A 22,258-nucleotide genomic window follows, 5' to 3' on the forward strand; every position below is an offset into this window, starting at 1 on the left:
CTGCAGCCATAGTTATGGTTTCATAGAATTGTAGAGTTGAAATATACCCCAAGGGCCATCTAGTCCAACCCCTGCAATGTAGGAATCCCACCCACAGCCGTCCCTGGGTGGCCTCGAACCTCCAACCTTCTGGTTAACAGTTAGACATACTGACCCACTGAGCCACAGATACCTGTTTGTCAAGCCAGGCATTGTGCCGTATCCTATTTAGTGCAAGCCATGGTGTCTGTATCTGATTGTTGCTGCAAAGCATGCTTGATCAGTTCAGACATTGGGCCAAACCATAGGTAAGCTTCCCCAGCTATAGTTTGGCATGTCAGGCAGTCTTCCCCAATCTGAGACTCTCCAGGTGTGTTGGTCTGCAACACCCACCAGCCCTTTTAGCACAGCTGGACAGTGGGAGTTGTAGTCCAAAACATCTGGAGAGCAGCAGTTTATTGAAGGCTGATTCCTATCAAGTTCCAATCTAATGCTAGTTATTTCTATGGGATATTCAAATTGTGCATTATCTTACATAAACTGTCTTGGAGGACTGAAAGGCAAGATGCATTCAGATTAAACATTACTGAAAAACAAAACTATAGGATGTATGAGGCAGATTAACCAGATCCATTTCAGTCTGGCTTCAGGCCCTTTTCTGGCACTGAGATGGCCTTGGTTGGCCTGTTGGGTCACCTCTGCCTGGACAGGGAAACAGGAATTGTGCTTTAGGTAAAGGTAAAGGTACCCCTGCCCGTACGGGCCAGTCTTGACAGACTCTAGGGTTGTGTGCTCATCTCACTCTAGAGGCCGGGAGCCAGCGCTGTCCGCAGACACTTCCGGGTCACGTGGCCAGCGTGACGATGCTGCTCCGGCGAACTGGCACCACAGCAGCACACGGAAACGCTGTTTACCTTCCTGCTACAAAGTGGTACCTATTTATCTACTTGCACTTAAGGGTGCTTTCGAACTGCTAGGTGGGCAGGAGCTGGGACCGAACGACGGGAGCTCACCCCGCCGCGGGGATTCGAACCGCCGACCATGCGATCGGCAAGTCCTAGGCGCTGAGGTTTTACCCACAGCGCCACCAAAGCTCAATGGATCTCCATGGTCAGAAAGGCAAGACCTGGAATTGCACAACTTTAAATCAAGAACCTTCTAACTGCTCCCAGTAAGCCCTAAATATCTGGGAGACCGCCCTGCTTCCCCACAGACTGTCTGCAGTACTGAAAGTGGCAGAGGGGCTCCTTTTGGTCTTCTTATGCCCTCAGAGACTTGGCAGTGGGGGGGGGGGGTTGGCAGCCCAGTAGAGGGCCTTCTCCGTGGAGTCCCCTAAGGTATGGAACTCCCTCCCAGCAGTGGGACATCTGGCGCCTTCATTATACAGCATTTGGAGAAGATGCACACCTGTCAAAGTCAAGTTGTATGTTTCAAGGACGCACCCTATTTTTATGCATGGAAGTTGTGTTCTTTTATTAAAAAGTTTAAAAATATGCTTTAACCCGCCCTGGGAAAATAGGTGGGCAAAAAATAGATTAACAAAAGTAATAACAAAAATAATATTTATTATGGGAAGAAGCATTCTTCCCCGCCGCCCCTTCCTCCAAGCCAGCGACGTGCGTGGTTCTCCTCCCTCTCCACTTTACCTGCACAACATCCCTGCAAGGTGGGTTCCCAGCTGATGGACAGCGACAAGGTCAAGGGGCGACGCTGGCTGCAGCGGAGCTGAAAGACCGCGCTTCTGCCACGCGGCGGCGCAGTTCCGGCCGGTCTCCAGCAGGCGGCGTCGCAGGGCTGTCCCGCCGGCCAGGCTGCCCGCCGTGGGGGCAGGAGAAGCGGCGGCGGCGAGCGCGTTCGCGTCGTGCAGCTGCTGCCTCCGGCCAGGGCGCGAAGCCGGGAGCCGCGGGCATGGAGGAGCAGGCGGCCGGGCGCCCCCCGCCAGCAGCCTGAGGACGCCCCCCGGCCGCCGCCGCCGCCGCCTGCCCAGCATGGCCCTCCCGCTGCTCCTGGTGGCCGCCCTCCTAGCCCGCCGGGGGGGCGGCACCGAGAAGCCAGGTGGGTGCCGCGGAGCGGGGTGGGGGGTCGGACTGTGCCGCCTGCTTTTTCTCTTGGAGGCTTCGCCTGCAGCCCCCGGCTCCTGGCAGGGAATAGTTCCTATTGCATGGGGAGGGATGCAAAGCCAGGGTGCTCGGAGCATGCACAGAGTGCCTTTTCAAGAAGGGCCGGCGGAGGCAAAGGTGCTGGAGGAGACGGTGCCAAATCGGGGGATGGCGGGGCGGGGGCAAGTCGGGGGTCCCGGCTCAAGTTGCAGCTTCTTGCAGCAGCAGCAACAACAAACTTCTATGCATTCCTTTGAAAAGATCACTGCCTGCCATCTAGACTTCAGTGGGTGCTTTCGATGTTTGTGGACTGAATCTGGGCAAAAGGCTGCTTGGAGCAGCGTCCCCCACCAATTCTATTGTTTCCTTGGAAATATTTGTGGCAAGATTGTGGCGGTGGTGGTGGGGAGCTGGGAGGCTCTCCTCCTCCTCCTCCTGGCATCCGGCAGCCTGTTTTTATTCAAGGGGGGCGGTGTGCTCCTTTGTAGAACCCGCTGGGCCTTCTCCGAAGAAAGGAGGGATCTATCTCAGCTTTTCTGGAGTCCCAATCGAGAAAGTGGATAGAGAAAAGTTTTCTCCCCGCCTTCTAACATTGGAACTCACGGTCACCCAGTGATGCTGAATGTTGGAAGATTCAGGACAGTGAAAAGAAAGGAGATCTTCACGCAGTGCAGAGTTAAATTGTGAGATTCACTCCCGCAGGAGGCAGTGACAGCCACCAAGTTGGATGGCTTTCGGCTGGCATCCCTATGTCTCGAGAGACAATGGAGTGCACTTCCAGGGTTCCCGAAGTCAAACCAATGGCTTTTAAAACAGAAGGAAGAGCCTGGCTGCAGGATCAGACCACTGGCCCATCTAGTTCTGCACCTCGTTCTCACAGTGGCCAACCAGATGCCCCAAAGGGAAACCCCGCGAGCAGCACCTGAGTGCAAGAGCACTCTGCCCACCTGCAATTTCCCGCAGGTGGTATAGGCACCATGGCTAAAAAGGTAAAGGTAGAGGGACCCCTGACCATTAAGTCCAGTCGTGGACAACTCTGGGGTTGTGGCGCTCATCTTGCTTTACTGGCCAAGGGAGCAGGCGCAAAGCTTCCAGGTCATGTGGCCAGCATGACTAAGCCGCTTCTGGCGAACTAGAGCAGCGCATGGAAACGCCATTTACCTTCCTGCACTTTGATGTGCTTTCGAACTGCTAGGTTGGCAGGAGCAGGGACCAAGCAACGGGAGCTCACCCCGTTGCAGGGATTCGAACCACTGACCTTCTGATCGGCAAGTCCTAGGCTCTGTGGTTTAACCCACAGCGCCACCCAGGCATCATGGCTAGAAGTCCTTAAAAAAGGTGGAAAGACATTCATGAAAGATAGCGCTTTCAATAGTTACTGGCCACAAGGGCTAAAGTATATACCAGCTCAGGCAGCATGATGTTGAACGCCAGAGACTGGAACCTGCAGGAGGGGAGAGTGTTGTTGTTCTCAGGTCCCACTTGAGGGGTTTGCCTTGGGGCACCTGGTTGGCCACTGAGAGAACAGGATGCTGGACTAGTTGGGCCCCCTTTGGCCTGACCCAGCAGTCAGGATCACCTCCCGCTCTTGGCCTTAGGAGGACAGAGCGGAGGAAACTGGAGATTTGTCTACCTGCACTCTCAGGTTCTGTCTGCCAGCCAGAGCTTAGGTGATAAAGCTTTGGAAATCACAGGTTGCCGCTTGTTGTTGTTTAGTCATTTAGTCGTGTCCGACTCTTCAATTCCAGCTTAGTAGAACAATAAAACTTTAGAGCTGGAAGGGACCTTAAGGGTCTGTTGTGCCAACTCCAGGGGCCTCTCAAAATCTCTGGGCAAGGGACCCCAATGTTAAGGGGGCATAGAAGGCTCCTGACAGTCAGACTCCCTGACTGTTCCTTCTCCATCAGCCTCGAATGCCATCGCCGGACAAGAAGGTGTGCTGTGCCTTTGGCACCTTGGCGTGACCCTGCTGACGAGTCCATCACATCTTCCTTCAGCTTTATAACCTTGTAGGAAAAAATGTGCCTAGGCATATCCTTGCGGCGACCATAACTCAGGTTTAAGGTGCCACTTGGCTCCTAGCTTTTATATCTCCGTTTCTAACACTGGCCTCACAACTGCCTCATTGGGGCAAGATCTGCTGGGAAGAGTTTCAGTGCTAAATAGGACTGAGCTGGGTTGTTTCTTTGAATAAAGAGTTCACTGACGCCTTGTGAGTTATTGCTGACCGGCTTCTGGTCTAAAACACCTGGAAGGTGCCTTGTTGCCGCCTTTGAGGAAATGGCCCTTCCTCTTTCCAGATGATCATTCCAAAGTATTTCCCGCAGGGGTTGGATCTGCCGACGCACAAGATCCTGGCTATGACGTCGTTCACCCCGTCAAGGTGGACGAGCGAGGCTTTTTCCTCTCTTACAACCTGTCCTACCGCTCGCTGTACAAAAGGGCCATCTCCTCGAGGAATCGCCCGCTTGCTTTCTACAAGCTGTACCACCGAGGGCAGGAGCTGATGTTCAACCTGAGCCTGAACAGCCGCCTCCTGGCTCCCGGCTTCGTCAGTGAGAGACGCTTTGGAGGCATCGCCCACGCCAAGATCCAAGCTTACAAGCAGAACTTGTGTCATATGATCGGGTCCGTTCAGAACCAGGAACAAGAAAGTGGATTGGCTGCTCTAAGCACCTGTGATGGGCTGGTAAGCATCATGGACTCTTTGCATCTTAAGACGGAGAACCATCAGATCGTAGAATTGCAGAGTTGCAAGGGACCCAGTGGGTCATCTAGTCCAACCCCCTGCAATAAAGGTAAAGGTAAAGGGACCGCTGACCATTAGGTCCAGTTGCGGCCGACTCTGGGGTTGCGGCTCTCATTTCGCTTTAGTGGCCGAGGGAGCTGGCGTACAGTTTCCGGGTCATGTGGCCAGCATGACTAAGCCGCTTCTGGCGAACCAGAGCAACACACGGAAACGCTGTTTACCTTCCCGCCAGAGTGGTACCTATTTATCTACTTGCACTTTGACGTGCTTTCACACTGCTATGTTGGCAGGAGCAGGGACCGAGCAACGGGAGCTCACCCCATCGCAGGGATTCGAACCACCGACCTTCTGATCGGCAAGCCTTAGGTTCAGTGGTTTAACCCACAGCGCCACCCGCGTGCCTACCCCCTGCAATAGCCATCCCCTGCAATAGCCATCTTCAAATATCTCAAGGGCTGTTTTCTCCTACACTAGAGGGCAGGTGTTGAACCAATGGCTCAAGTTACAAGAAAGGAGAGTCCAACCAAACATAGGGGAAACCTTCTGACAGTAAGAGCTGTTTGGCAGTGGAACAGTCTCCCTCTGGAGGTTGTGGACTCTCCTTCCTTGGAGGTTTATAAGCAGAGGTTGGATGGCCAGCTGTCAAGGATGCTTTAGCTGAGATTTCTGCACTGTAGAGGGTTGGACTAGATGACCCTTGGGGTCCCTTCCAACTCTAAAATTCTATGATTCTGTGATTCTAATGCCTTCACCAACCTGGTGCCTTCCAGGTGTTTTGAACCACAACTCCCATCAACTCAACATCATTAGCCCCAGCCAGCATGGCTGTGTTCTCATCATGACTGGGACTGATGGGAGTTGTAGTCCAAGACACCTGGAGGGCACCAAGTTGGGGAAGCCTGACTTAGAAACTGACCTGGTGGCTTTGATGCATTGTAGAGTTGGAAACTTCCTTAATGGCAAGTTATAAATGCTGCTGACCTTCAGTGCAACATCCTCTTTTGTTATGCTTTTGTACAACATCTGGTTTGGCGATTGTTGTTCGGCACGAGTAAAGGTAATTATAAGTCTCGTCTCCTTTTCAGGTTCTTTTTCCTTTTTTTTTAAAAAGGAATGTTTTATTCTTAGATATTGTGATTAAAGGAAACAAACAAGCCTCCTGCATGCCGTGCCCTGGAAAGCTTTGCAGATGAGATCATGTGCCACATAAATGAGATTCTAAGACCACTGATGTTGGGAGTCTCATTCCACTCTCAGTGATGGCCCAATCCTGAAAGGTTTTATTATAGTCAGGTTTATTTATTTATTATGTAACAGGTTCCTGGACTAGATAGGTCATTGGCTTCATCCAGCAGGCTCTTCTTATGTTCTTATGTTATTTGCAACCACATCTGCAAACTCTTAAGACTTGGAAACTGATGTACCGTAGTGATGATGACTCTTGTCGTCTCCAGAAAGGAGTCTTCCGGCTGGCTAATGAAGACTTCTTTATTGAGCCACTGCCTGAGAGCAACTCCAGGGAGAAGGCGGCCCATCCCCACAGGATATATAGACGCCACGTCCCAGATTATGAAGCCGAAGAGTTTATTTCGGTCGTGAGCACGAAACAAGACAGGAAGCAGTCTGCCGGTGTCAGGATGTGCGGGGTCCAAGGTAACTCCCCCCCCCCTCCTGGTTCACAAATGATTTGTTGGCTGAAGGAAGCTTCCTAATGTGTTAGCTTGCTTACTTTCCTCCCTGAGATTGCATGCTGACTTTGTTATTTGAAAATTCACATTATATGTCCCCTAGATGTGACATTAACGGCATGAATGCTGCTCACATGAATGTACGTGTCAATGTGAACAGCAGTCGTGGGTGAGAAAAGCAGAATCAAGTCTGTAGCGGGGGACTTTTCATCCAGAGAAATGTTGTATCCATGCTTCTTAATGGAAATTACTGGGGACATGTTTTCAGCTGTGGCTCAGCTAAGCAGACCAGGGCTGGTTTTGACCTTTTGAGCTCTAAATACAGACTTCCCCAACCTGGTACCTTCCAGATGTTTGGACTACACTCTCATCAGCCCCAGCCAGCATGGATGAAAAGAGAACTTTAGAAGCAATGTGCCTGCAAAAAAAATGTGGGGAAAATATGTTTGTGCTGGCTGGGGCAGGTGGGGGTTGTAGTCCAAAACATCTGGAGGGCACCAGCTTGGGGAAGGCTGTCCAAAATCTTTTGGACACAATTCAGAAGAGCATTTTCTGCATTTTTGCAGGGGAGTTGTTTCCAAAGTTCGCTTTCCAGCTGTCTAATTGACCGTGACCGCAGTTCAAAGGCTGGAAGAGAGAGCGGGGATTGTGTGCGAGATGGTGCAGCCCTGACTGGGCATTCCCCAAAGGGCAAGGTTTTCTTCATGCCATGCAGCTCCTAAAAATCTCCATCTATGTTGCCACTGGGGAAAAAAAGCCTCTGGAGCAAATTGGGGGATGTTCTCGGTGGGTTTTGATTGCACTTTGGGCCTCCCACCTTGCCTGGAAGGGTCTGACGTGTAGATTTCACTTCGAGTCGAGACACTGATTAGCCACGGATACTGTTCCCCTACAGTAAACACTTTCCACCTGAAGGCAGCCTCGCTTGGGGGTGAGAATTTGCCCCTGTTGCTATTAGGATTCCCCCTGCCATTCAAAACATGATTTCAGAAGCTTTTCTGAACTACAACTCCCATTGCCCCTGCAGTTGGACTATGCTGGTTACTGAAAGTTGTAGTTCAGTAACATCTGGAGAGCCAAAGTTTTCCCACCCCTGGACTACAGCAAAAACTTGCCTGAAGAATCAAAGTTGGGTGGTGGGCATGCATCCTTGTGGCAAAGGAAAGAGATATGTTGGATCCCATTATTTGAGTGGGAAGATGGTATAGATCCAGGGGTTGGAAGCCTGTTGGACATCAGCTTCTACCAGTCCAAACCAGCATGGTCACTTGGCAGTGTTAGGAGAGGAAGCTGAAGAACATCTGGAGAACTTCAGGTTCCCCATCCTTGAGTGACATCAGCCTTCCCAAGCCTGCTGCCCTCAGTGGTCATGAGTGGTGGTGGGAGATGGAGTCCAACCACATCTGTAGGGCACAGATGGACCCATACCCCTGTTGAAGGGACCCAGATGCTTCAAGGCTGACCAGCTTGCAGAGCAGCAGAGGGTCCCAGGCATCCTCTCATCTTCTCCTCTCAACCTCCAAGAAAGCCTCGAGACCTCTGAGAAGCAGAGAGAGAAGTGGGAGGAGAAGCGGCGGAGGAAGCGGCGGATCAAGCAGCGCTCTGTCAGCAAGGAGAAGTGGGTGGAGACCCTGGTGGTGGCCGACACCAAGATGGTCAAGTATCATGGCAGCGAGAACGTCGAGAAGTACGTCCTGACGGTCATGAACATGGTGAGTCCTTCAGGGGTGGGAGAGAGAGAACCAGTCTTTGCGCTGGGTGGGGAAAGCTGTTCAGTGCACTAGACCAGTGGTTCCCAAACTTTTCCAGGCCAATTCCTCTTTGGTCCCATAAACTCATCCCTAATGCCCCCTACCCCATAAAAAGGATTATTCAGAATACAGTCATAACCTGGCTTACAGATGCTTCAGGTTGTGCATTTTCGGGTTGTGCACCACAACGAACCTGGAAGTACCAGAACAGGTTACTTCCGGGTTTCGGCGCATGCGCAGATGCGCTAAATCGCGCTTTGCGTATGTGCAGAAGAGCCAAATCGCAACCCACACATGCACAGACACGGCACTGAGGGTTGCGAACGCTGTGGGTTGCGAACGTGCCTCCCGCACAGATCACATTCACAACCCGAGCGTCCACTGTAGTGGTTTGCAGAACCCACTAAAGAAGATAGTAACAGGTCTAGAGTGAGAGACTAGGGTGATCTCTGCTGTTGTGAGACTTTTGTGGGTGAACTGAGAGTTTGTTGGACCTTGGGCGAGAACCCAGAGACTGTGAGGGAGAGTGTGTCAGAAGAAAAATGAATTGATACTGATTTCTATATATTAGTAACATTCATATTAATGTAACATTTTTATAGGTACGGTCGTACCTTGGATCTCAAACACCTTGGCTCCTGAACAAATTGGCTCCCGAACGATCAAACAATCGAAACCCGGAGTGTTCTGGTTTTCGAACGTTCTTTTGGAAGCTGAATGTCCAATGGGGCTTCTGGAGCTTCCGATTGGCTTCAGGAGCTTCCTGCAACCAATCAGAAGCCATGCTTTGGTTTCTGAACGTTTTGGAAGTCGAACAGACTTCCGGAATAGATTCCGTTCGACTTCCAAGGTACGACTGTAACTGTGTGTGAGATTTTTATCACTTCTTAACTCTAAATCAGAAGAAAAGGCAATCTGTGCAAAATCCTATTGCTGTTTATTCCAATTCAGCGCCAAACTGCCGCTTTCCCCAGAGGCAAGCAGTGGGGCAGACGGAAGCATGGATGAGCCCTATGTCGGGTTCATCAGCTTCAGTGGGTCTGCTCTGAGGAGGACTTGCGTTGAACACCAGCCTTGATCTTCTGAGGACCAAGTGTAGCATGGTGGGTAGAATGCCAGACTAAGACCTCAGAGACCAGGGTTCAATTCCCCACTTGGCTATGAAGCTAACTGGGTGACCTTGGGCCGGCCACTGCCTTTCTCAGTCCAGCCTACCTCACAGGGGTTTGAATGAGGAGGGGGAGAAGCATGTATTGCTTGGAGAAAAAGGTGGGATATAAATCCAATGAATGAGTGCGAGTTACAAAGGGAGTGTGGTGATAGCGGGGTCTTCCCACCCTCCGCCCCCTGAGCCTTCATCAGCTCTGTTTCTCCTTTGGCGCAGGTGGCCGGAATGTTCCACGATGCCAGCATTGGGAACCCTATCCATGTTTCCATTGTGCGCCTTATCTTCCTGGAAGAAGAAGAGGTACAAAGAGGCTTTTAATACTGCTGTGCTGTTTTCATTATCTGTATTTTAATTGATTCAGGTGTTTGTTGTTGTTATTATTATTATTATTATTATTATTATTATATTAGTTTAATTACTTTTTAACAATTGCATTCTATACGCTTTTAGCTTTTTGCATTTTATCTGCATCGTTTTTTATTTGTGTAAGCTGCCTTGAGTTCTGGTCTGGGGAAAATGTGGTATATAAAGAAATATAATAATAACAGAAGCATTTAGCTGTGAATTCTACATTGCAGGGGGTAGGACTAGATGACCGTTTGGGTCCCTCTTGTCTCTACAATTCTATGATTCTGAGGTTAGCTAGTACACCTTCTGTTCCTGCCAGCACATCACAGGATATAGGAGCAACTTTCTGCAATTAGGTTGAACAGGCCTCTGGGAATTTAGGTGCCTCTCTGCACAACCTGCAGGCCACATAGCAATTTCAGTGGCTTTTTCAGGTTCCCCTTTCAGCCTAGCGCTGCCTCTGTGAAAGGCAGGAAGTGTTTCTAGAAAGGTGGTGGTTTGCAGCGGTGAGGGTCCTTCATGCACCAGTCTTCTAATTTGTCTATGGGTGTGTGCATTTCTGTGCAGATTAGGCTGCTGGGGTGTGTTGGGAGGAGATGTTATGTGCTTGTATTGCGTGCTTATGCATGCAATTATTGGGGAGGGGGAATCTTCAAGGCAGGGCTGGACCAATGGCAAGAGATGATGCTCAGGGCAATGACACTAATAGGCACATCAGTGATGAGATACACGAGGCCCAGGATCTCTTGAAACGCTGGCCGGAGCTGCTGGAAATCATAGTCCAAAATGTCTGGAGAGTGCAGCTGCTTGGCAAAGGCCTGTTTAGTATCTGACCCTATTAGGAGCTTTGTAAATAATAAGGTGGAGGACACAGAGTGCTGGGACACAGGTGGAACTGTGGGTTAAACCACAAAGCCTAGGACTTGCCAATCAGAAGGTCGGCGGTTCGAATCTCCGCAACGGGGTGAGCTCCTGTTGCTCGGTCCCTGCTCCTGCCAATCGAGCAGTTCGAAAGCACGTCAAAGTGCAAGTAGATAAATAGGGAAGGTAAACGGCGTTTCTGTGCGTTGCTCTGGTTCGCCAGAAGCGGCTTAGTCATGCTGACCACATGACCTGGAAGCTGTCTGCAGACAAACGCCGGCTCCCTCGGCCAATAAAGCGAGATGAGTGCCGCAACCCCAGAGTCGGCCACGACTGGACATAATGGTCAGGGGTCCCTTTACCTTTACCTCTGTGGAGGACACAGAGTAATGGGAATGCCCCCAAAGTGTGTCTTGATGGAATGCTAAACAGGAATACAGCGCAAAGCATAGAATCATAGAATTGAAGAGCTGAAAGGGACTCAAGGGTCATGTAAACCAACACTCTGCAGTGCAGGAGTCACAGCTAAAGGATCCCTGACAGATGGCCAGCCAACCTCTGCTTAAAAACCCCCACTGATGGAGAGAGTCCACCACCTTCCGAGGGAGTCTGTTCCACTTTTGCTAACGTATATTTTATCCTAATATTTAGTCAGAATCTCCTTTCTTGTCGTTTGAATCCATTGGTTCCAGTCTTCCCCTCTGGAGCAGCAGAACTTGCTCCATCTTCCATGTGGCGGGCAGCCCTTCCGGTATTGGAAGATGGCTATCGTACCTCCTCTCAGTCTCTTCTTCTCCAGACTAAACATACCCTTCTCCCTCAACTGTTTCTCATAAGGCTTGACTTCCAGGCCCTTGATCATCCTGGTCCTCTTCTTCTGCAAAATCTTACAGCTGGTCAACATCCTTCTTAAATAGTGATGCCCAGAACTGGGCACAGGTGGGGTTGGACCAAAGTATCTCATCTCCATTTCTGTAGGACGACCTGAAAATCACTCACCACGCAGACAACACTTTGAGGAGTTTCTGCAAATGGCAGAAGGCCATCAATGTGAAGGGGGACGACCATCCGCTGCACCACGACGTGGCTGTCCTGCTCACAAGGTATAGCTCTGCTCAGGCTCATTTCTTTGAAGGCATTTATAAACCGCCCAACATTTTCTTAGGTCTCTGAGTGGTAGGTCCATGCGCTACGAACAAGGGCATCCCATGTGGTTGCCCACTGATGTCGTAGGTTTCTAGATCCCTTCGGTCCCAGCTGGCAGAGCCAGCGATTGGGGTGGTAAAGAGAGCTGGAGGCATCATGCAACATGGAGCCTGTGTGGTGCATTGGGTCCGTGCATCTGGCTGTTAACCAGAAGGTTGGTGGTTCAAGCCCACCCAGGAATGGGTGTGGGCAGGATTCCTGCATTTTAGGGGGTTGGACTAGATGACCCTTGGGGTGCCTTCCAACTCCACAATTCTATGAACATCTGGAGGGCACCAGGTTTGTTTGTTTTATTTCTTACATATATATAGCATCTTTTAATATTTTAATATTTTGTTGGAAGCTGCCCAGAGTGGCTGGGGAAGCCCAGCCAGATGGGCGGGGTATAAATGATGATGATGATGATGATGATGATAATAAATTATTATTATTATTATCATCATCATTATTGGTTCTCCTGCTCGTCTTCCCCACCCCACCCCCTCCAAATAATTTTTATTGGTTTTCATGTAAATACAAAAACAACATATAGCTACAGTAACTTGTCCAGTGGTACATTAAGTTTCATATGCAGTAAACAGTACACAAGCAGTGTGTTAATTCTTCCATTATCAATTCAAGTACCCTCCCACATACTTTCGGCTGAGGGGGAGGGATTGAACCAAAGTCACCCAGTGAGCTTCCTGGCCAAGTGGGGATTCGAACCCTGATCTCCCAGGTCTAACAGCTACATTACACTGACTGTTATCTACCCAGATTGGAATGAATATGCAATTAACAGCGGATGTGATAGAACCTCTGCACAGCCCTTTATGCAAACACACCAGGCTGATTGCTGCCTCTTTTTCCTCCTGTGTGTGTTTCCTGCCTGCCTGGGGAAGGAAAGACCTCTGTGCCGCCATGAACCGTCCCTGTGAGACTCTCGGCCTGTCTCACGTCTCCGGCATGTGCCAGCCTCACAGGAGCTGCAACATCAACGAGGACACGGGGCTCCCTTTGGCCTTCACTGTGGCTCACGAACTTGGACACAGGTACTGGAGGGGCAGCACTCGATCACACAATGCATAGCTAAACTGTGGAACTCCCTCCCACAGGATAAAGTGATGGCCACCAATCTAGATGCTTTAAAAAATGGGTTTGACAAATTTGTGGAGGACTATTGATGGCTATTAGCCACAATGCCCATGCTTTGCCTCCACAGTTGGAGGCAGCAATGCTTTTGAATGCCAGTTGCTGCGAAACACAGGAGGAGAAAGGGCTCTTGTGCTCAGATCCTGCTTGAGGGCTTGAGCTGGGGCTGATGGGAGTTGTAGTCCAAAACATCTGGAGGTCACCAGGTCAGGGAATGCTGCATTTAGAGCAGGGGTCGGCAACATGCGGTCCGCGGGCTGGATGCGGCCCACAAAGACCGTTTTACTGGCCCACGAACCGCCCCTGAACCAAGCTGCCTGCTCGGCGAGTCCCCCACGTGCTGCACTAAACTGGTGCAGCGCGGGGACTTGCTGAGCGGCGCCAGAAATTGCGTCTGCACACGCACAGAAACTGGAAATCGCGTCTAGACACCGAAAAGCGCTTCTGTGCAGGTGTGATTTTCAGCATCTGGACATGCGCAGAAGCAATTTCTGGCGCCGTGGACATGCGCAGAAGCAATTTCCGGCGTCATGCTGCGCCAGTCCGGCCCACGGACAATCTCCGTGGAAGTGATCCAGCCCATGGCCGGTAAACCTTGCCGACCCCTGATTTAGAGTCTACTACCTCCCTCTTCCCACAGACAGCATGGCCCCAGTGTCACATGACCCTGCTGGCTGGGGCTGATGGGTATTGTAGTCTCAACCCCTCTGGAGAGCACTCGGTCGGTCAAGACTGATCCCTCAAAGGCTCGGGGAGGGAAGACTCCCGCCCCGGGGTGTGTGGATGCAAATTTGGCTTCCGTCCCGGATCTTGGGGTGCCCCCTTGAAGCTCCTTTGCGGTCGTGTATCTGGGCGCGTGGCTCACCTCCCCCTTTGCGGGGCTGTGCTCTTACAGTTTTGGGATTCAGCATGACGGAAGCGGCAATGACTGTGAGCCAGTTGGGAAAAGACCTTTCATCATGTCTCCACAGCTCCTGTACGACACCTCGCCACTCACCTGGTCCCACTGCAGCAGGGAGTACATCACCCGCTTCCTCGAGTAAGTCTGGGGGGCCATTACCATTGGCATAGCTCTCGATAGCCGTGGCTGTGATGCAGGGCTCGCTGTTCACTCTGTGTGTGTTGGAGGGGTGGGGCAAGGCATTGGGGCATTTGGGTCAATGAAGCGACTTAAGCCCCAAATACCTGAAAAATCGTCTCCTTCCCTACAGACCTCCTCGGGTGCTGACGTCAGCAGAGAGGGCTCCTGCAGTCAGTGCCCCTTTAGGCTTTTGGTGGTTTTTGAATTATGAGCCATAGAATCATAAAATTGTAGAGTTGGAACAGACCGCAAGGGTCCTCTAGTCTAAGGACTCTTGCCTAACGTGGGGCTTGAACCCTCAACTCTGAGACCAAGAGTCTAGTGCTCTACCGACTGAGTCACAAGCCGTGGACTTCTGCAGGAAAGGCACACTGCAAATGGTAGTCACACCTGTGCCCGTTCACACCTATGCTGTTTTGAAGATTATGCAATAATCCCATAAGCATACAATAATAATAATTAAAGATGCATTGCAATGACCAGGGCAGATCTCCGTGCGTTGCCTTTCAGGTAGTTCTGCTCAGTGCTATGTTTCTAGAAAAAGGGACTCACCATGAACACCTCCCTTGTTCTCTTATAATGGCAATGGTGCCCTCTTCAGAGGTGCTGGATCTGAGTTCTGGCAAGTTCTGGCTGGGAAAAATAGACTTGGATCTACTATTTTCTGTGCATTTGCATGGGCAAATTATTTGGGGAGCTTCAAGATCTTCTTTCAGGTGACTTCAGTTGTGTTTTCATTGAAGTTTCATGGTAGGTAGGAGAACTTGCAGCCCACTCTCTTGAAACGGAAGGCCCACCTGTCTTTTCGTGGTTCTCAATGCTTAACTTTGAAGCACACAGTGGCTGAAAAGTTTCCTTTTCATGCTGATGAGGCAGTTCTTGGGTGGCTTGAAGCAGGGACCCCACTGCAGAAATTTGCCCCTCACCCTGATCCCATATCCTCCAACATTTATCTGATGAAAATAAGGACGTCCTATTCAATAATAACAACAATAACAATAGTATTTTTTACTTTTTATACCCTACCCATCAGACTGAGTTGCCCCAGCCACACTGGGTGGCTTCCAACAGATATAAAAACATAATAAAACAATTAAACATTTTTTAAAAAACCTTCCCTATACAGAGCTGCCTTCAGGTGTCTTCTAAAGGTTGAATAGTTATTTATCTCTTTGACTCGGGGGTCGCATAACACTGCATCACTGGGTGGCCGTATGTGGGTCGACACTCAGAATCGAACAGTGTGTGGGTTACATGAATGAGAGATAAACATTTAAAGCCTTGATCAAGGAGGGGCTTGGCTCTGCCTTGGCCCTGTGCTTCTAGTGTGGACTCCAGCCCTGTCCCAGATGAGACTGGTCCTCTTGGAAAAGTTGTGCCAAATTCTTTCCTCCGGCATTGTTTATTTTTAACGCCTCCTTGCTGCCAATTCCTGCCTCCCCCCAGGGCACTTAAGCCAAGCGCCTGGGGATTGGGGGTCTGTCTGTCAGCTCCTGCTTGGCCCAGCTGCTCTTCCCCGCTTTGGCTCTTGTAGAAAAGAACCACAGAGGTTGTGAGGGCAGCAGCTGCAGTCCAGCTGCTTGTCAGTCCTTTTCTTGCTATTTCTTGGGACAGAGCAAGCAACCAGCACCTTAGCCCAGATTTCAGGCCCATGGCTCCAGGGCAGTGAATGAGCCTTGCCTTGGGCTCACTTGGGAATGAGGTGCAAACCTGCCTAAAGGCTCCAGGTCTGCTTGCAGAGGCCATTGTGTCAGATAAGAGGTCCTGGGGCTCAAGCCAAGCTGGAAATTCAGGTGGCTTTGATGGTGTGTAGTACCTTCCATCAGCTTCAGCTGGTGGCCCAACTCTGCCCTATCCAGACAGCGATAGCCTAACTTCTGTCATCAATGTCCTGGTAACCTAGGTTAGATTACAGTGGTACCTCAGGTTAAGTACTTAATTGGTCCCAGAGGTCTGTTCTTAACCTGAAACTGTTCTTAACCTGAAGCACCACTTTAGCTAATGGGGCCTCCCACTGCCGCCGCGCTGCCGGAGCCCGATTTCTGTTCTCATCCTGAAGCAAAGTTCTTAACCCGAGGTACTATTTCTGGGTTAGTGGAGTCTGTAACTTAAAGCGTATGTAACCCGAGGTACCACTGTACTTCAACATGTTATATGTGTGGCTGCCTCTGAAGACTGTTGGGAAACTTCAGCTGGTGCAGAATTTGGTCGCCTGGTTGCTCACTTGGGCAAGACAGTTTTGAGCATATTGCACCGATCCTGGCCCAGCTGCACTGGCTGCCAATTTGTTTCCAGGCCCAATTCAAAGTGCTGGTTTTGTCCTATAAAGCCTTTGTTACATATCTTTAGGTACCAGGTGAAAACAATTCCCCTTCTCCCAGGCCTTTGGCTAATTCAGCAACCCATGGCTTTGTGTTCACCCCTTTTATTTGGGTCTTTCTCTCCACAGCCGGGGCTGGGGGCTCTGCCTGGACGACCCACCGGCCAAAGATGTGATCGACTTCCCCTCCATCCCTCCAGGAGTCCTCTACGATGTCAGCCACCAGTGCCGGCTCCAGTATGGTGCCTACTCCACCTACTGTGAAGATATGGATGTAAGGAGGGGCTGGAGCCTTGCGGGGCTCCCCAGTTATTTTGGATGCAGCATCAAATTCTAAACAGGGTAGGGGCAGGTGGGGTGGGGTCTAATCTCATCCGAGAAACCCTCTCCAGAAGGAAACTTCAGTGGAGAGGAGGCCAGTTCAGCCAAGATTTGGGTAAGCAGCTCCTGCATTTTCACCCCTGGTAGAGCCAGTACTGTGACCATTGAATCACACAACCGTAAAGATGGAAGGGTCCCCAAAGGTCATCTAGTCCAACCCTCTGCAGTGCAGGAATCAGAGCTAAAGAATCCTTGACAGATGGCCATCTGACCTCTGTATAAAAACTGCCAATGAAGGAGAGCTCACCACTTTCCAAGGTCACCCAGTGAGCTCCATAACCCAGTGGGGGATTCAAATCCTGGCCTCCCAGGTCTGAGTCTGGTGCTCTAACCACTACACCACACAAGCATTTCCTCCATTCCTCTTCCCCCACTTTCTGCTGTATGCTTACCTTTCCCTTTCTAGTCTCCCACACCATGAAAGTTTAGGCCAACCTTGCACCCTCCAGACTTTTTTGGACTACAGTTCCCATCGGTCTCAGTCACGCTGTGTTGGGGCTGATGGAAGTTGTAGTCCAAAACATCTAGAGGGCACCCGATTGGGGAAGGCTGACTTAGATTGTAATGTCCTTGGAACGGGGACCTGTCCATTTTCGCCTGCCTTTACTTTATCAAGCACCATCTATACATTGATGGTGGTTTGTAAAGAATGCCAATTTCAGTGCCTTTCTTAGTGTGCTCCTTTCAAATTGGTCTTTGGTTCGCACAAGACTGTCAAAAAGAATCCAGAGTGTTGGGGGCCACATTGGCAGGAAAACTGCAGTGCCCGGATATGGAGATGAGAAAGGAATAAGTGGGAGCTTCTCCCCTTTTCTCTTCTGTAGGGCAGTGTGGGGCTCATTCCACCCATAAGGAGAGAAAACGCCTCACCTCTCTTTTTTTGTCTCGTCTTACAGAGTGTCTGCAGCACGCTGTGGTGCTCTGTGGGGAACACGTGTCACTCCAAGCTGGATGCAGCGGTCGATGGCACCAAATGCGACGAAGGCAAAGTAATTCCCCTGCAAACGCATGCTCCTCTGGACTAGGAGCTGGGTTCAAATCCTCACTCAGCCATGAAGCTCACTGGGTAGTGAGCACAGGCTACCTCTGTTATTGCAACTTAAGGAGATTTTACTTTCCTCCACGCTTTCCAGGCATGGTCCATGCTACTTTAAAGCTCTGTGCCGAAGCACCTCACCATTTCTGCTTTAAAGGGCAGGTTTTCACAGGGAAAACTCCAGGGCGGAAAAAAACAGAGCACTCTGATATGGAACTTTAAAGTGCAGAGCTGTGCCTGAAAAGTGCAGGGCAAAAGGTGTGTGTGAATAAGCCCTCAGTGCAGACAATGCTGAGCTAGATAGATGCGTGGTCAGACCTGGTTTAAGGGAGCTTTTTGTGTTCCCACTGCCGAATTTGGCTTCTACTTGGCTCTATGAAATGCACTCTTGCTCAGCATATACAGACAGCCACTCTTTCCTTTCTTTCCACTGCAAAGAAAGTGTGTTCCAATTAGAGCTGGAGATGGAACCCAAATTACTCTTGGCTTTATTGTTTTTATTTTTTTAAAGGAGAGCATCTCAAGTTTCTTCCTCCCGCTGGCCTTGGGTGCAACCTGAGATGTTCACACACCAGCCACAGGCTGCCTTCATTAAATCTGTCAGGGCCCTCTCCCAATTCTGCCTTAAAAATATCCCAAACTGCAGGCTGAGAGGCTGCTTTTACAAAATCCACAAAATCCTTTTTTCTGCAACCCCCTCTTCTCCTTCTCCTTCTTCTTCTTCTTCTTCTTATTTTTAAAAAAGCTTCCAGCCTGATGAAGACTTTTGCAAACTTGAGAGCTCACTCACCGCTCTACAACCTTTCATTTGGACATAATGTTTATTACATCTATTTTATTAATTTGGTTTATGAGTCACCTCGTAAAAAGTGCTCTCTAGGCTACGATAATGGTTTTATTCTACTATTAGCTTCTAGGTTCGGATCATGCCATTTGTTCTGGTCGTGAGGCTTTTAGGACATAATTTCCCCTCTTTTAAAGCTGTCACGAGTTAAAGAAAATTTGTGAGTCATGCTCTGCTGGTTTGTGGAGAAAACGTTGTACTTAATTAGGAAGACCGTTCAAGGGAAAATGATCAAACTGCCTGCTTCAGGCTTGCGTTTTCAGATATTGCCTGTGGGTTTTCTAAAATAACTCCCCAAACATGAAGCCCAGAATGTTCCTCATACACACACACACACACACACACGTCTATTTATATGATTTCCAAGGTATTGAAGTTCTGCTACAGTTGTTAGAGTTTAGAGATGTAGTCCAAAACATCTGGATGGTACCAGGTTGGAAGAAGGCTTTGCCTGAGCCTGGATGTACAGGCCAGCCTCATCTGATGTACTCCTCCGTCTTCCCTTCCTCCACAGTGGTGCTTCAATGGGGAATGTGTCCACATGGGATACCGCCCCGAGTCCATCAACGGAGGCTGGGCGGCCTGGAGTTCCTGGGCAGCCTGTTCTCGGACTTGTGGGGCGGGCGTGCAGAACGCAGAGCGGCAGTGCAACAGCCCCACGTAAGTGACCGACTGTTCTGCTTGCAGTGGGGGCGAACGAGGGGGGCATATGAGAACATGAGAAGAGCGTTGGCTGGATCAGGCTAGTGACACTTCTAGTCCAGCATCCTGCCTATGAATTTGTCTAATGCTCTTTGAAAGCCATCCAAGTTGGTGGCCATCACTGCCTCCGGTGGGATGGAGTTCCATAGGTTAACTATGCCCCATGGGTGTAGCCAGGATTTATGTTGCCCGGCCCGGGGGGGGGGGAGTAGGACACCCACCTGTCCTCATCCTCTGTCTGTCTCTGTCTAGCAGATTTGGAATGAAATGTCTTGACAACTGTTGTTTTAAATTACCTTCTTTTGAGCGCAAATGCTCAGAAAAAACCTTTCGAAATCTTCAGTCATTTGAAAACTAGGAAGTTAAATTTAAAAATTAACATCAGGGAGTACCTTTCATGTGCCACAACATCATCAGCGAGCATTTCAGTTTCAGATACAGTGGTACCTTGGGTTAAGTACTTAATTTGTTCCAGAGGTCCGTTCTTAACCTGAAACTGTTCTTAAGCTGAACCACCACTTTAGCTAATGGGGCCTCCTGCTGCTGCCACGCCGCCGGAGCACGATTTCTGTTCTCATCCTGAAGCAACGTTCTTAACCTGAGGGAATATTTCTGGGTTAGCGGAGTCTGTAACCTGAAGTGAATGTAACCTGAAGCGTATGTAACCCGAGGCACCACTGTATTCTGATTATTTCTACTTTCAGTTGAGTATTTTTATTTATTTACTTGATGGGGGGGGCAGCTGCCTCCCCTGCCCCCTGGCTGCACCCATTCTGTGTGCTGCGTGAAGGACTTTTCTTTGATCGGGCCTGAATCTTCCAGCATTCAGCTTCCTTGGATGTCCATGAGTTCTAGCATAATGAGAGAAGGAGAAATGCGGTTCCCTTTCTCCCTGGCCATCCAACCTCTGCTTAAGACCCTCCAATGAAGGAGAGCCCCCTGCTTTCCAAGGTCTTATGTTCCGCCGTCAAACAGCTGTTATGGTCAGATAGTTCTTCCTAATGTGGGTGTTCGTCGGTCTTTCTGTCCAACCTCAGACCAAAGTACGGTGGGAAGTATTGCCTGGGGGAGAGGAAGCGCTTCAGGGTTTGCAACACCAAGCCCTGCCCCTCCGACGGACCCTCTTTCCGCCAACTCCAATGCAGCCGCTTCAATGGCAGAGCCTACAAGGGGAAGCTGTACAAATGGACCCCACTCCCTAATAACAGTGAGTCCACCTCTCTCTCTCTCTCAAAGATGTATTTATGCATATATGCATGTATTGGTATTCCACCTTTCCTCCAAAATGAGGTATACATGGTTTTCTGCATTTCACTCACACAGCGACCCTGGCAGGTAGTCTAGACTGAGGGAGGTAGCAACTGGCCCAAGGCCACCAGTTAGATTCATGGCAGATATAAGTCCTGGTCTCCTAGGCCCCAGTCCAGTACTCTGACTACTGCTGAATTTATACGATTACTGCTGCGGTTATTTAAAACATTTATTTGTTTACTTATTTGCAGCATTTCTATTCCACTTTTCCTCCAAGGAGCTCAAGGTGGCCTATACAGTTGCCTGCCCCCCTTTCAATCTCCACAACAACTCTGTGAGGTAGGTTAGGCAGAGAGGAAGTTGCCAGCCCAAGGTCACCCAGTGAGCTTCTTAGCAGTGAGGGGATTTGAACCCGGGTCTCCCAATTCCTGTTTCGGCACTCTAACCACTGCACCACGCTGCTGTTCCTCTGGGCAATAGCAATGCAGTTCAAACACACACACAAATTAATCTACTTATAACCTCAATAAGATTATATTCGTGGTTTTGTGTGTGAGAGGGGTGGTGTTGCTGTTGGATCATTATCAGGCTAGGAGCTGAGAGACTCGGGTTCAAATCCCCACACATACAAGAAACTGACTGGGTGACCTTAGGCCAGTCACTGCCTCTCAGCCTAACCTACCTCGCAGGGTTGTTGTGGGGATTAAACGAGGAGGGGGGAACCATGAACACCATCGTAATCTCCTTGGAGGAAAAAAGTGGGGTATGAAATGTAATAAATCAAAATCCATACTGTAGCTATGCACACACTAAGCTAAAAACTTAAGCAGCCAGAAAATGCTTGTGTGGACAAGAAAGTCTCAAGGAGGTGCCAAGATCTCATCAGAGTCAGCGCCTGCCTTAGCTCAGATAAATGTGTGTTTATTTATAGAAGTATTATTTATATATGACCCTTTTGTAAGATATCAGGGCAGCGTACAGCAATATTAACATATTTTAAAATGAGAAGCAGTACAAAACATTCACTGAGCTGACTAGCTAATCAATGGCCATTTTAAACAGCTGCTCAGGCTGGTCAGCATAAAAAAACCCTTCAAAATCAAAAGTGAGGGTGCCCGCCGCATCTCTGCATGGGACCAGCAATGTGTAACACCTCATGTATTGAATACCTAATGCTGGCAAGCTGTTCTTTGGCCACACGGCTTGAGGAGACAAGAGGAGAGGCAGTCAAGTGTCTGGACTTTTCTCTCTGACATCCGCAGTTAACCCTTGCGAACTTCACTGTCGCCCGGAGAACGAGTACTTTGCAGAAAAGCTCCGCGATGCTGTCATCGACGGGACCCCGTGTCACGAAGGAAACTCGAGCCGAGACATGTGCATTAATGGGATCTGTAAGGTAGGAGAGGTTTGGGGAAGTGTGACTCCCTGGATGGAGGAGAGAGAGAGAGTTTAGAGACTAGCCCTCGCCCTGTAAGAAGATCCCTGCATGTAGTAATCTAGCATATTGAAGTGTGCTGTGCTAACACTCTACATGCAGGGCATGGTGAGTCAGGTGAAGAGAGCCTTCAGAGACACAGCCCTGCAATCCAAGGTGGTGGTGCAATCCAATGAGATAGGAAAGCAAGGAGCTAAATGGCCCCTTAAACCTAGGTTATGGGCGCAA

At 49.8% G+C, this 22,258-nt stretch overlaps 1 protein-coding gene across 2 annotated transcripts in view; it reads left to right on the forward strand.

The window, feature by feature from the left end:
• The first annotated feature begins 1,846 nt into the window (after positions 1-1,846).
• ADAMTS7 (ADAM metallopeptidase with thrombospondin type 1 motif 7) overlaps positions 1,847-22,258 on the forward strand; it is a 66,493-nt gene continuing 46,081 nt past the window's right edge. The window contains exons 1-13 of one of the 2 annotated variants that reach the window (XM_083411786.1): positions 1,847-2,034; positions 4,406-4,767; positions 6,282-6,480; positions 8,040-8,227; positions 9,651-9,734; positions 11,622-11,746; positions 12,731-12,880; positions 13,876-14,019; positions 16,511-16,655; positions 17,659-17,751; positions 19,157-19,302; positions 20,382-20,551; positions 21,858-21,991. In XM_083411786.1, the coding sequence (XP_083267912.1) occupies positions 1,968-2,034; positions 4,406-4,767; positions 6,282-6,480; positions 8,040-8,227; positions 9,651-9,734; positions 11,622-11,746; positions 12,731-12,880; positions 13,876-14,019; positions 16,511-16,655; positions 17,659-17,751; positions 19,157-19,302; positions 20,382-20,551; positions 21,858-21,991 (2,007 nt within the window). In that variant the 5' untranslated portion in view covers positions 1,847-1,967. Of the gene's footprint in view, positions 2,035-4,378; positions 4,768-6,281; positions 6,481-8,039; positions 8,228-9,650; positions 9,735-11,621; positions 11,747-12,730; positions 12,881-13,875; positions 14,020-16,510; positions 16,656-17,658; positions 17,752-19,156; positions 19,303-20,381; positions 20,552-21,857; positions 21,992-22,258 lie in introns of both variants that reach the window. The other variant, XM_083411785.1, reaches the window with a different exon arrangement.

The sequence above is a fragment of the Podarcis tiliguerta genome (assembly GCF_965153285.1).
Source record: "Podarcis tiliguerta genome assembly, chromosome: 14".
NCBI lineage: Eukaryota > Metazoa > Chordata > Lepidosauria > Squamata > Lacertidae > Podarcis > Podarcis tiliguerta.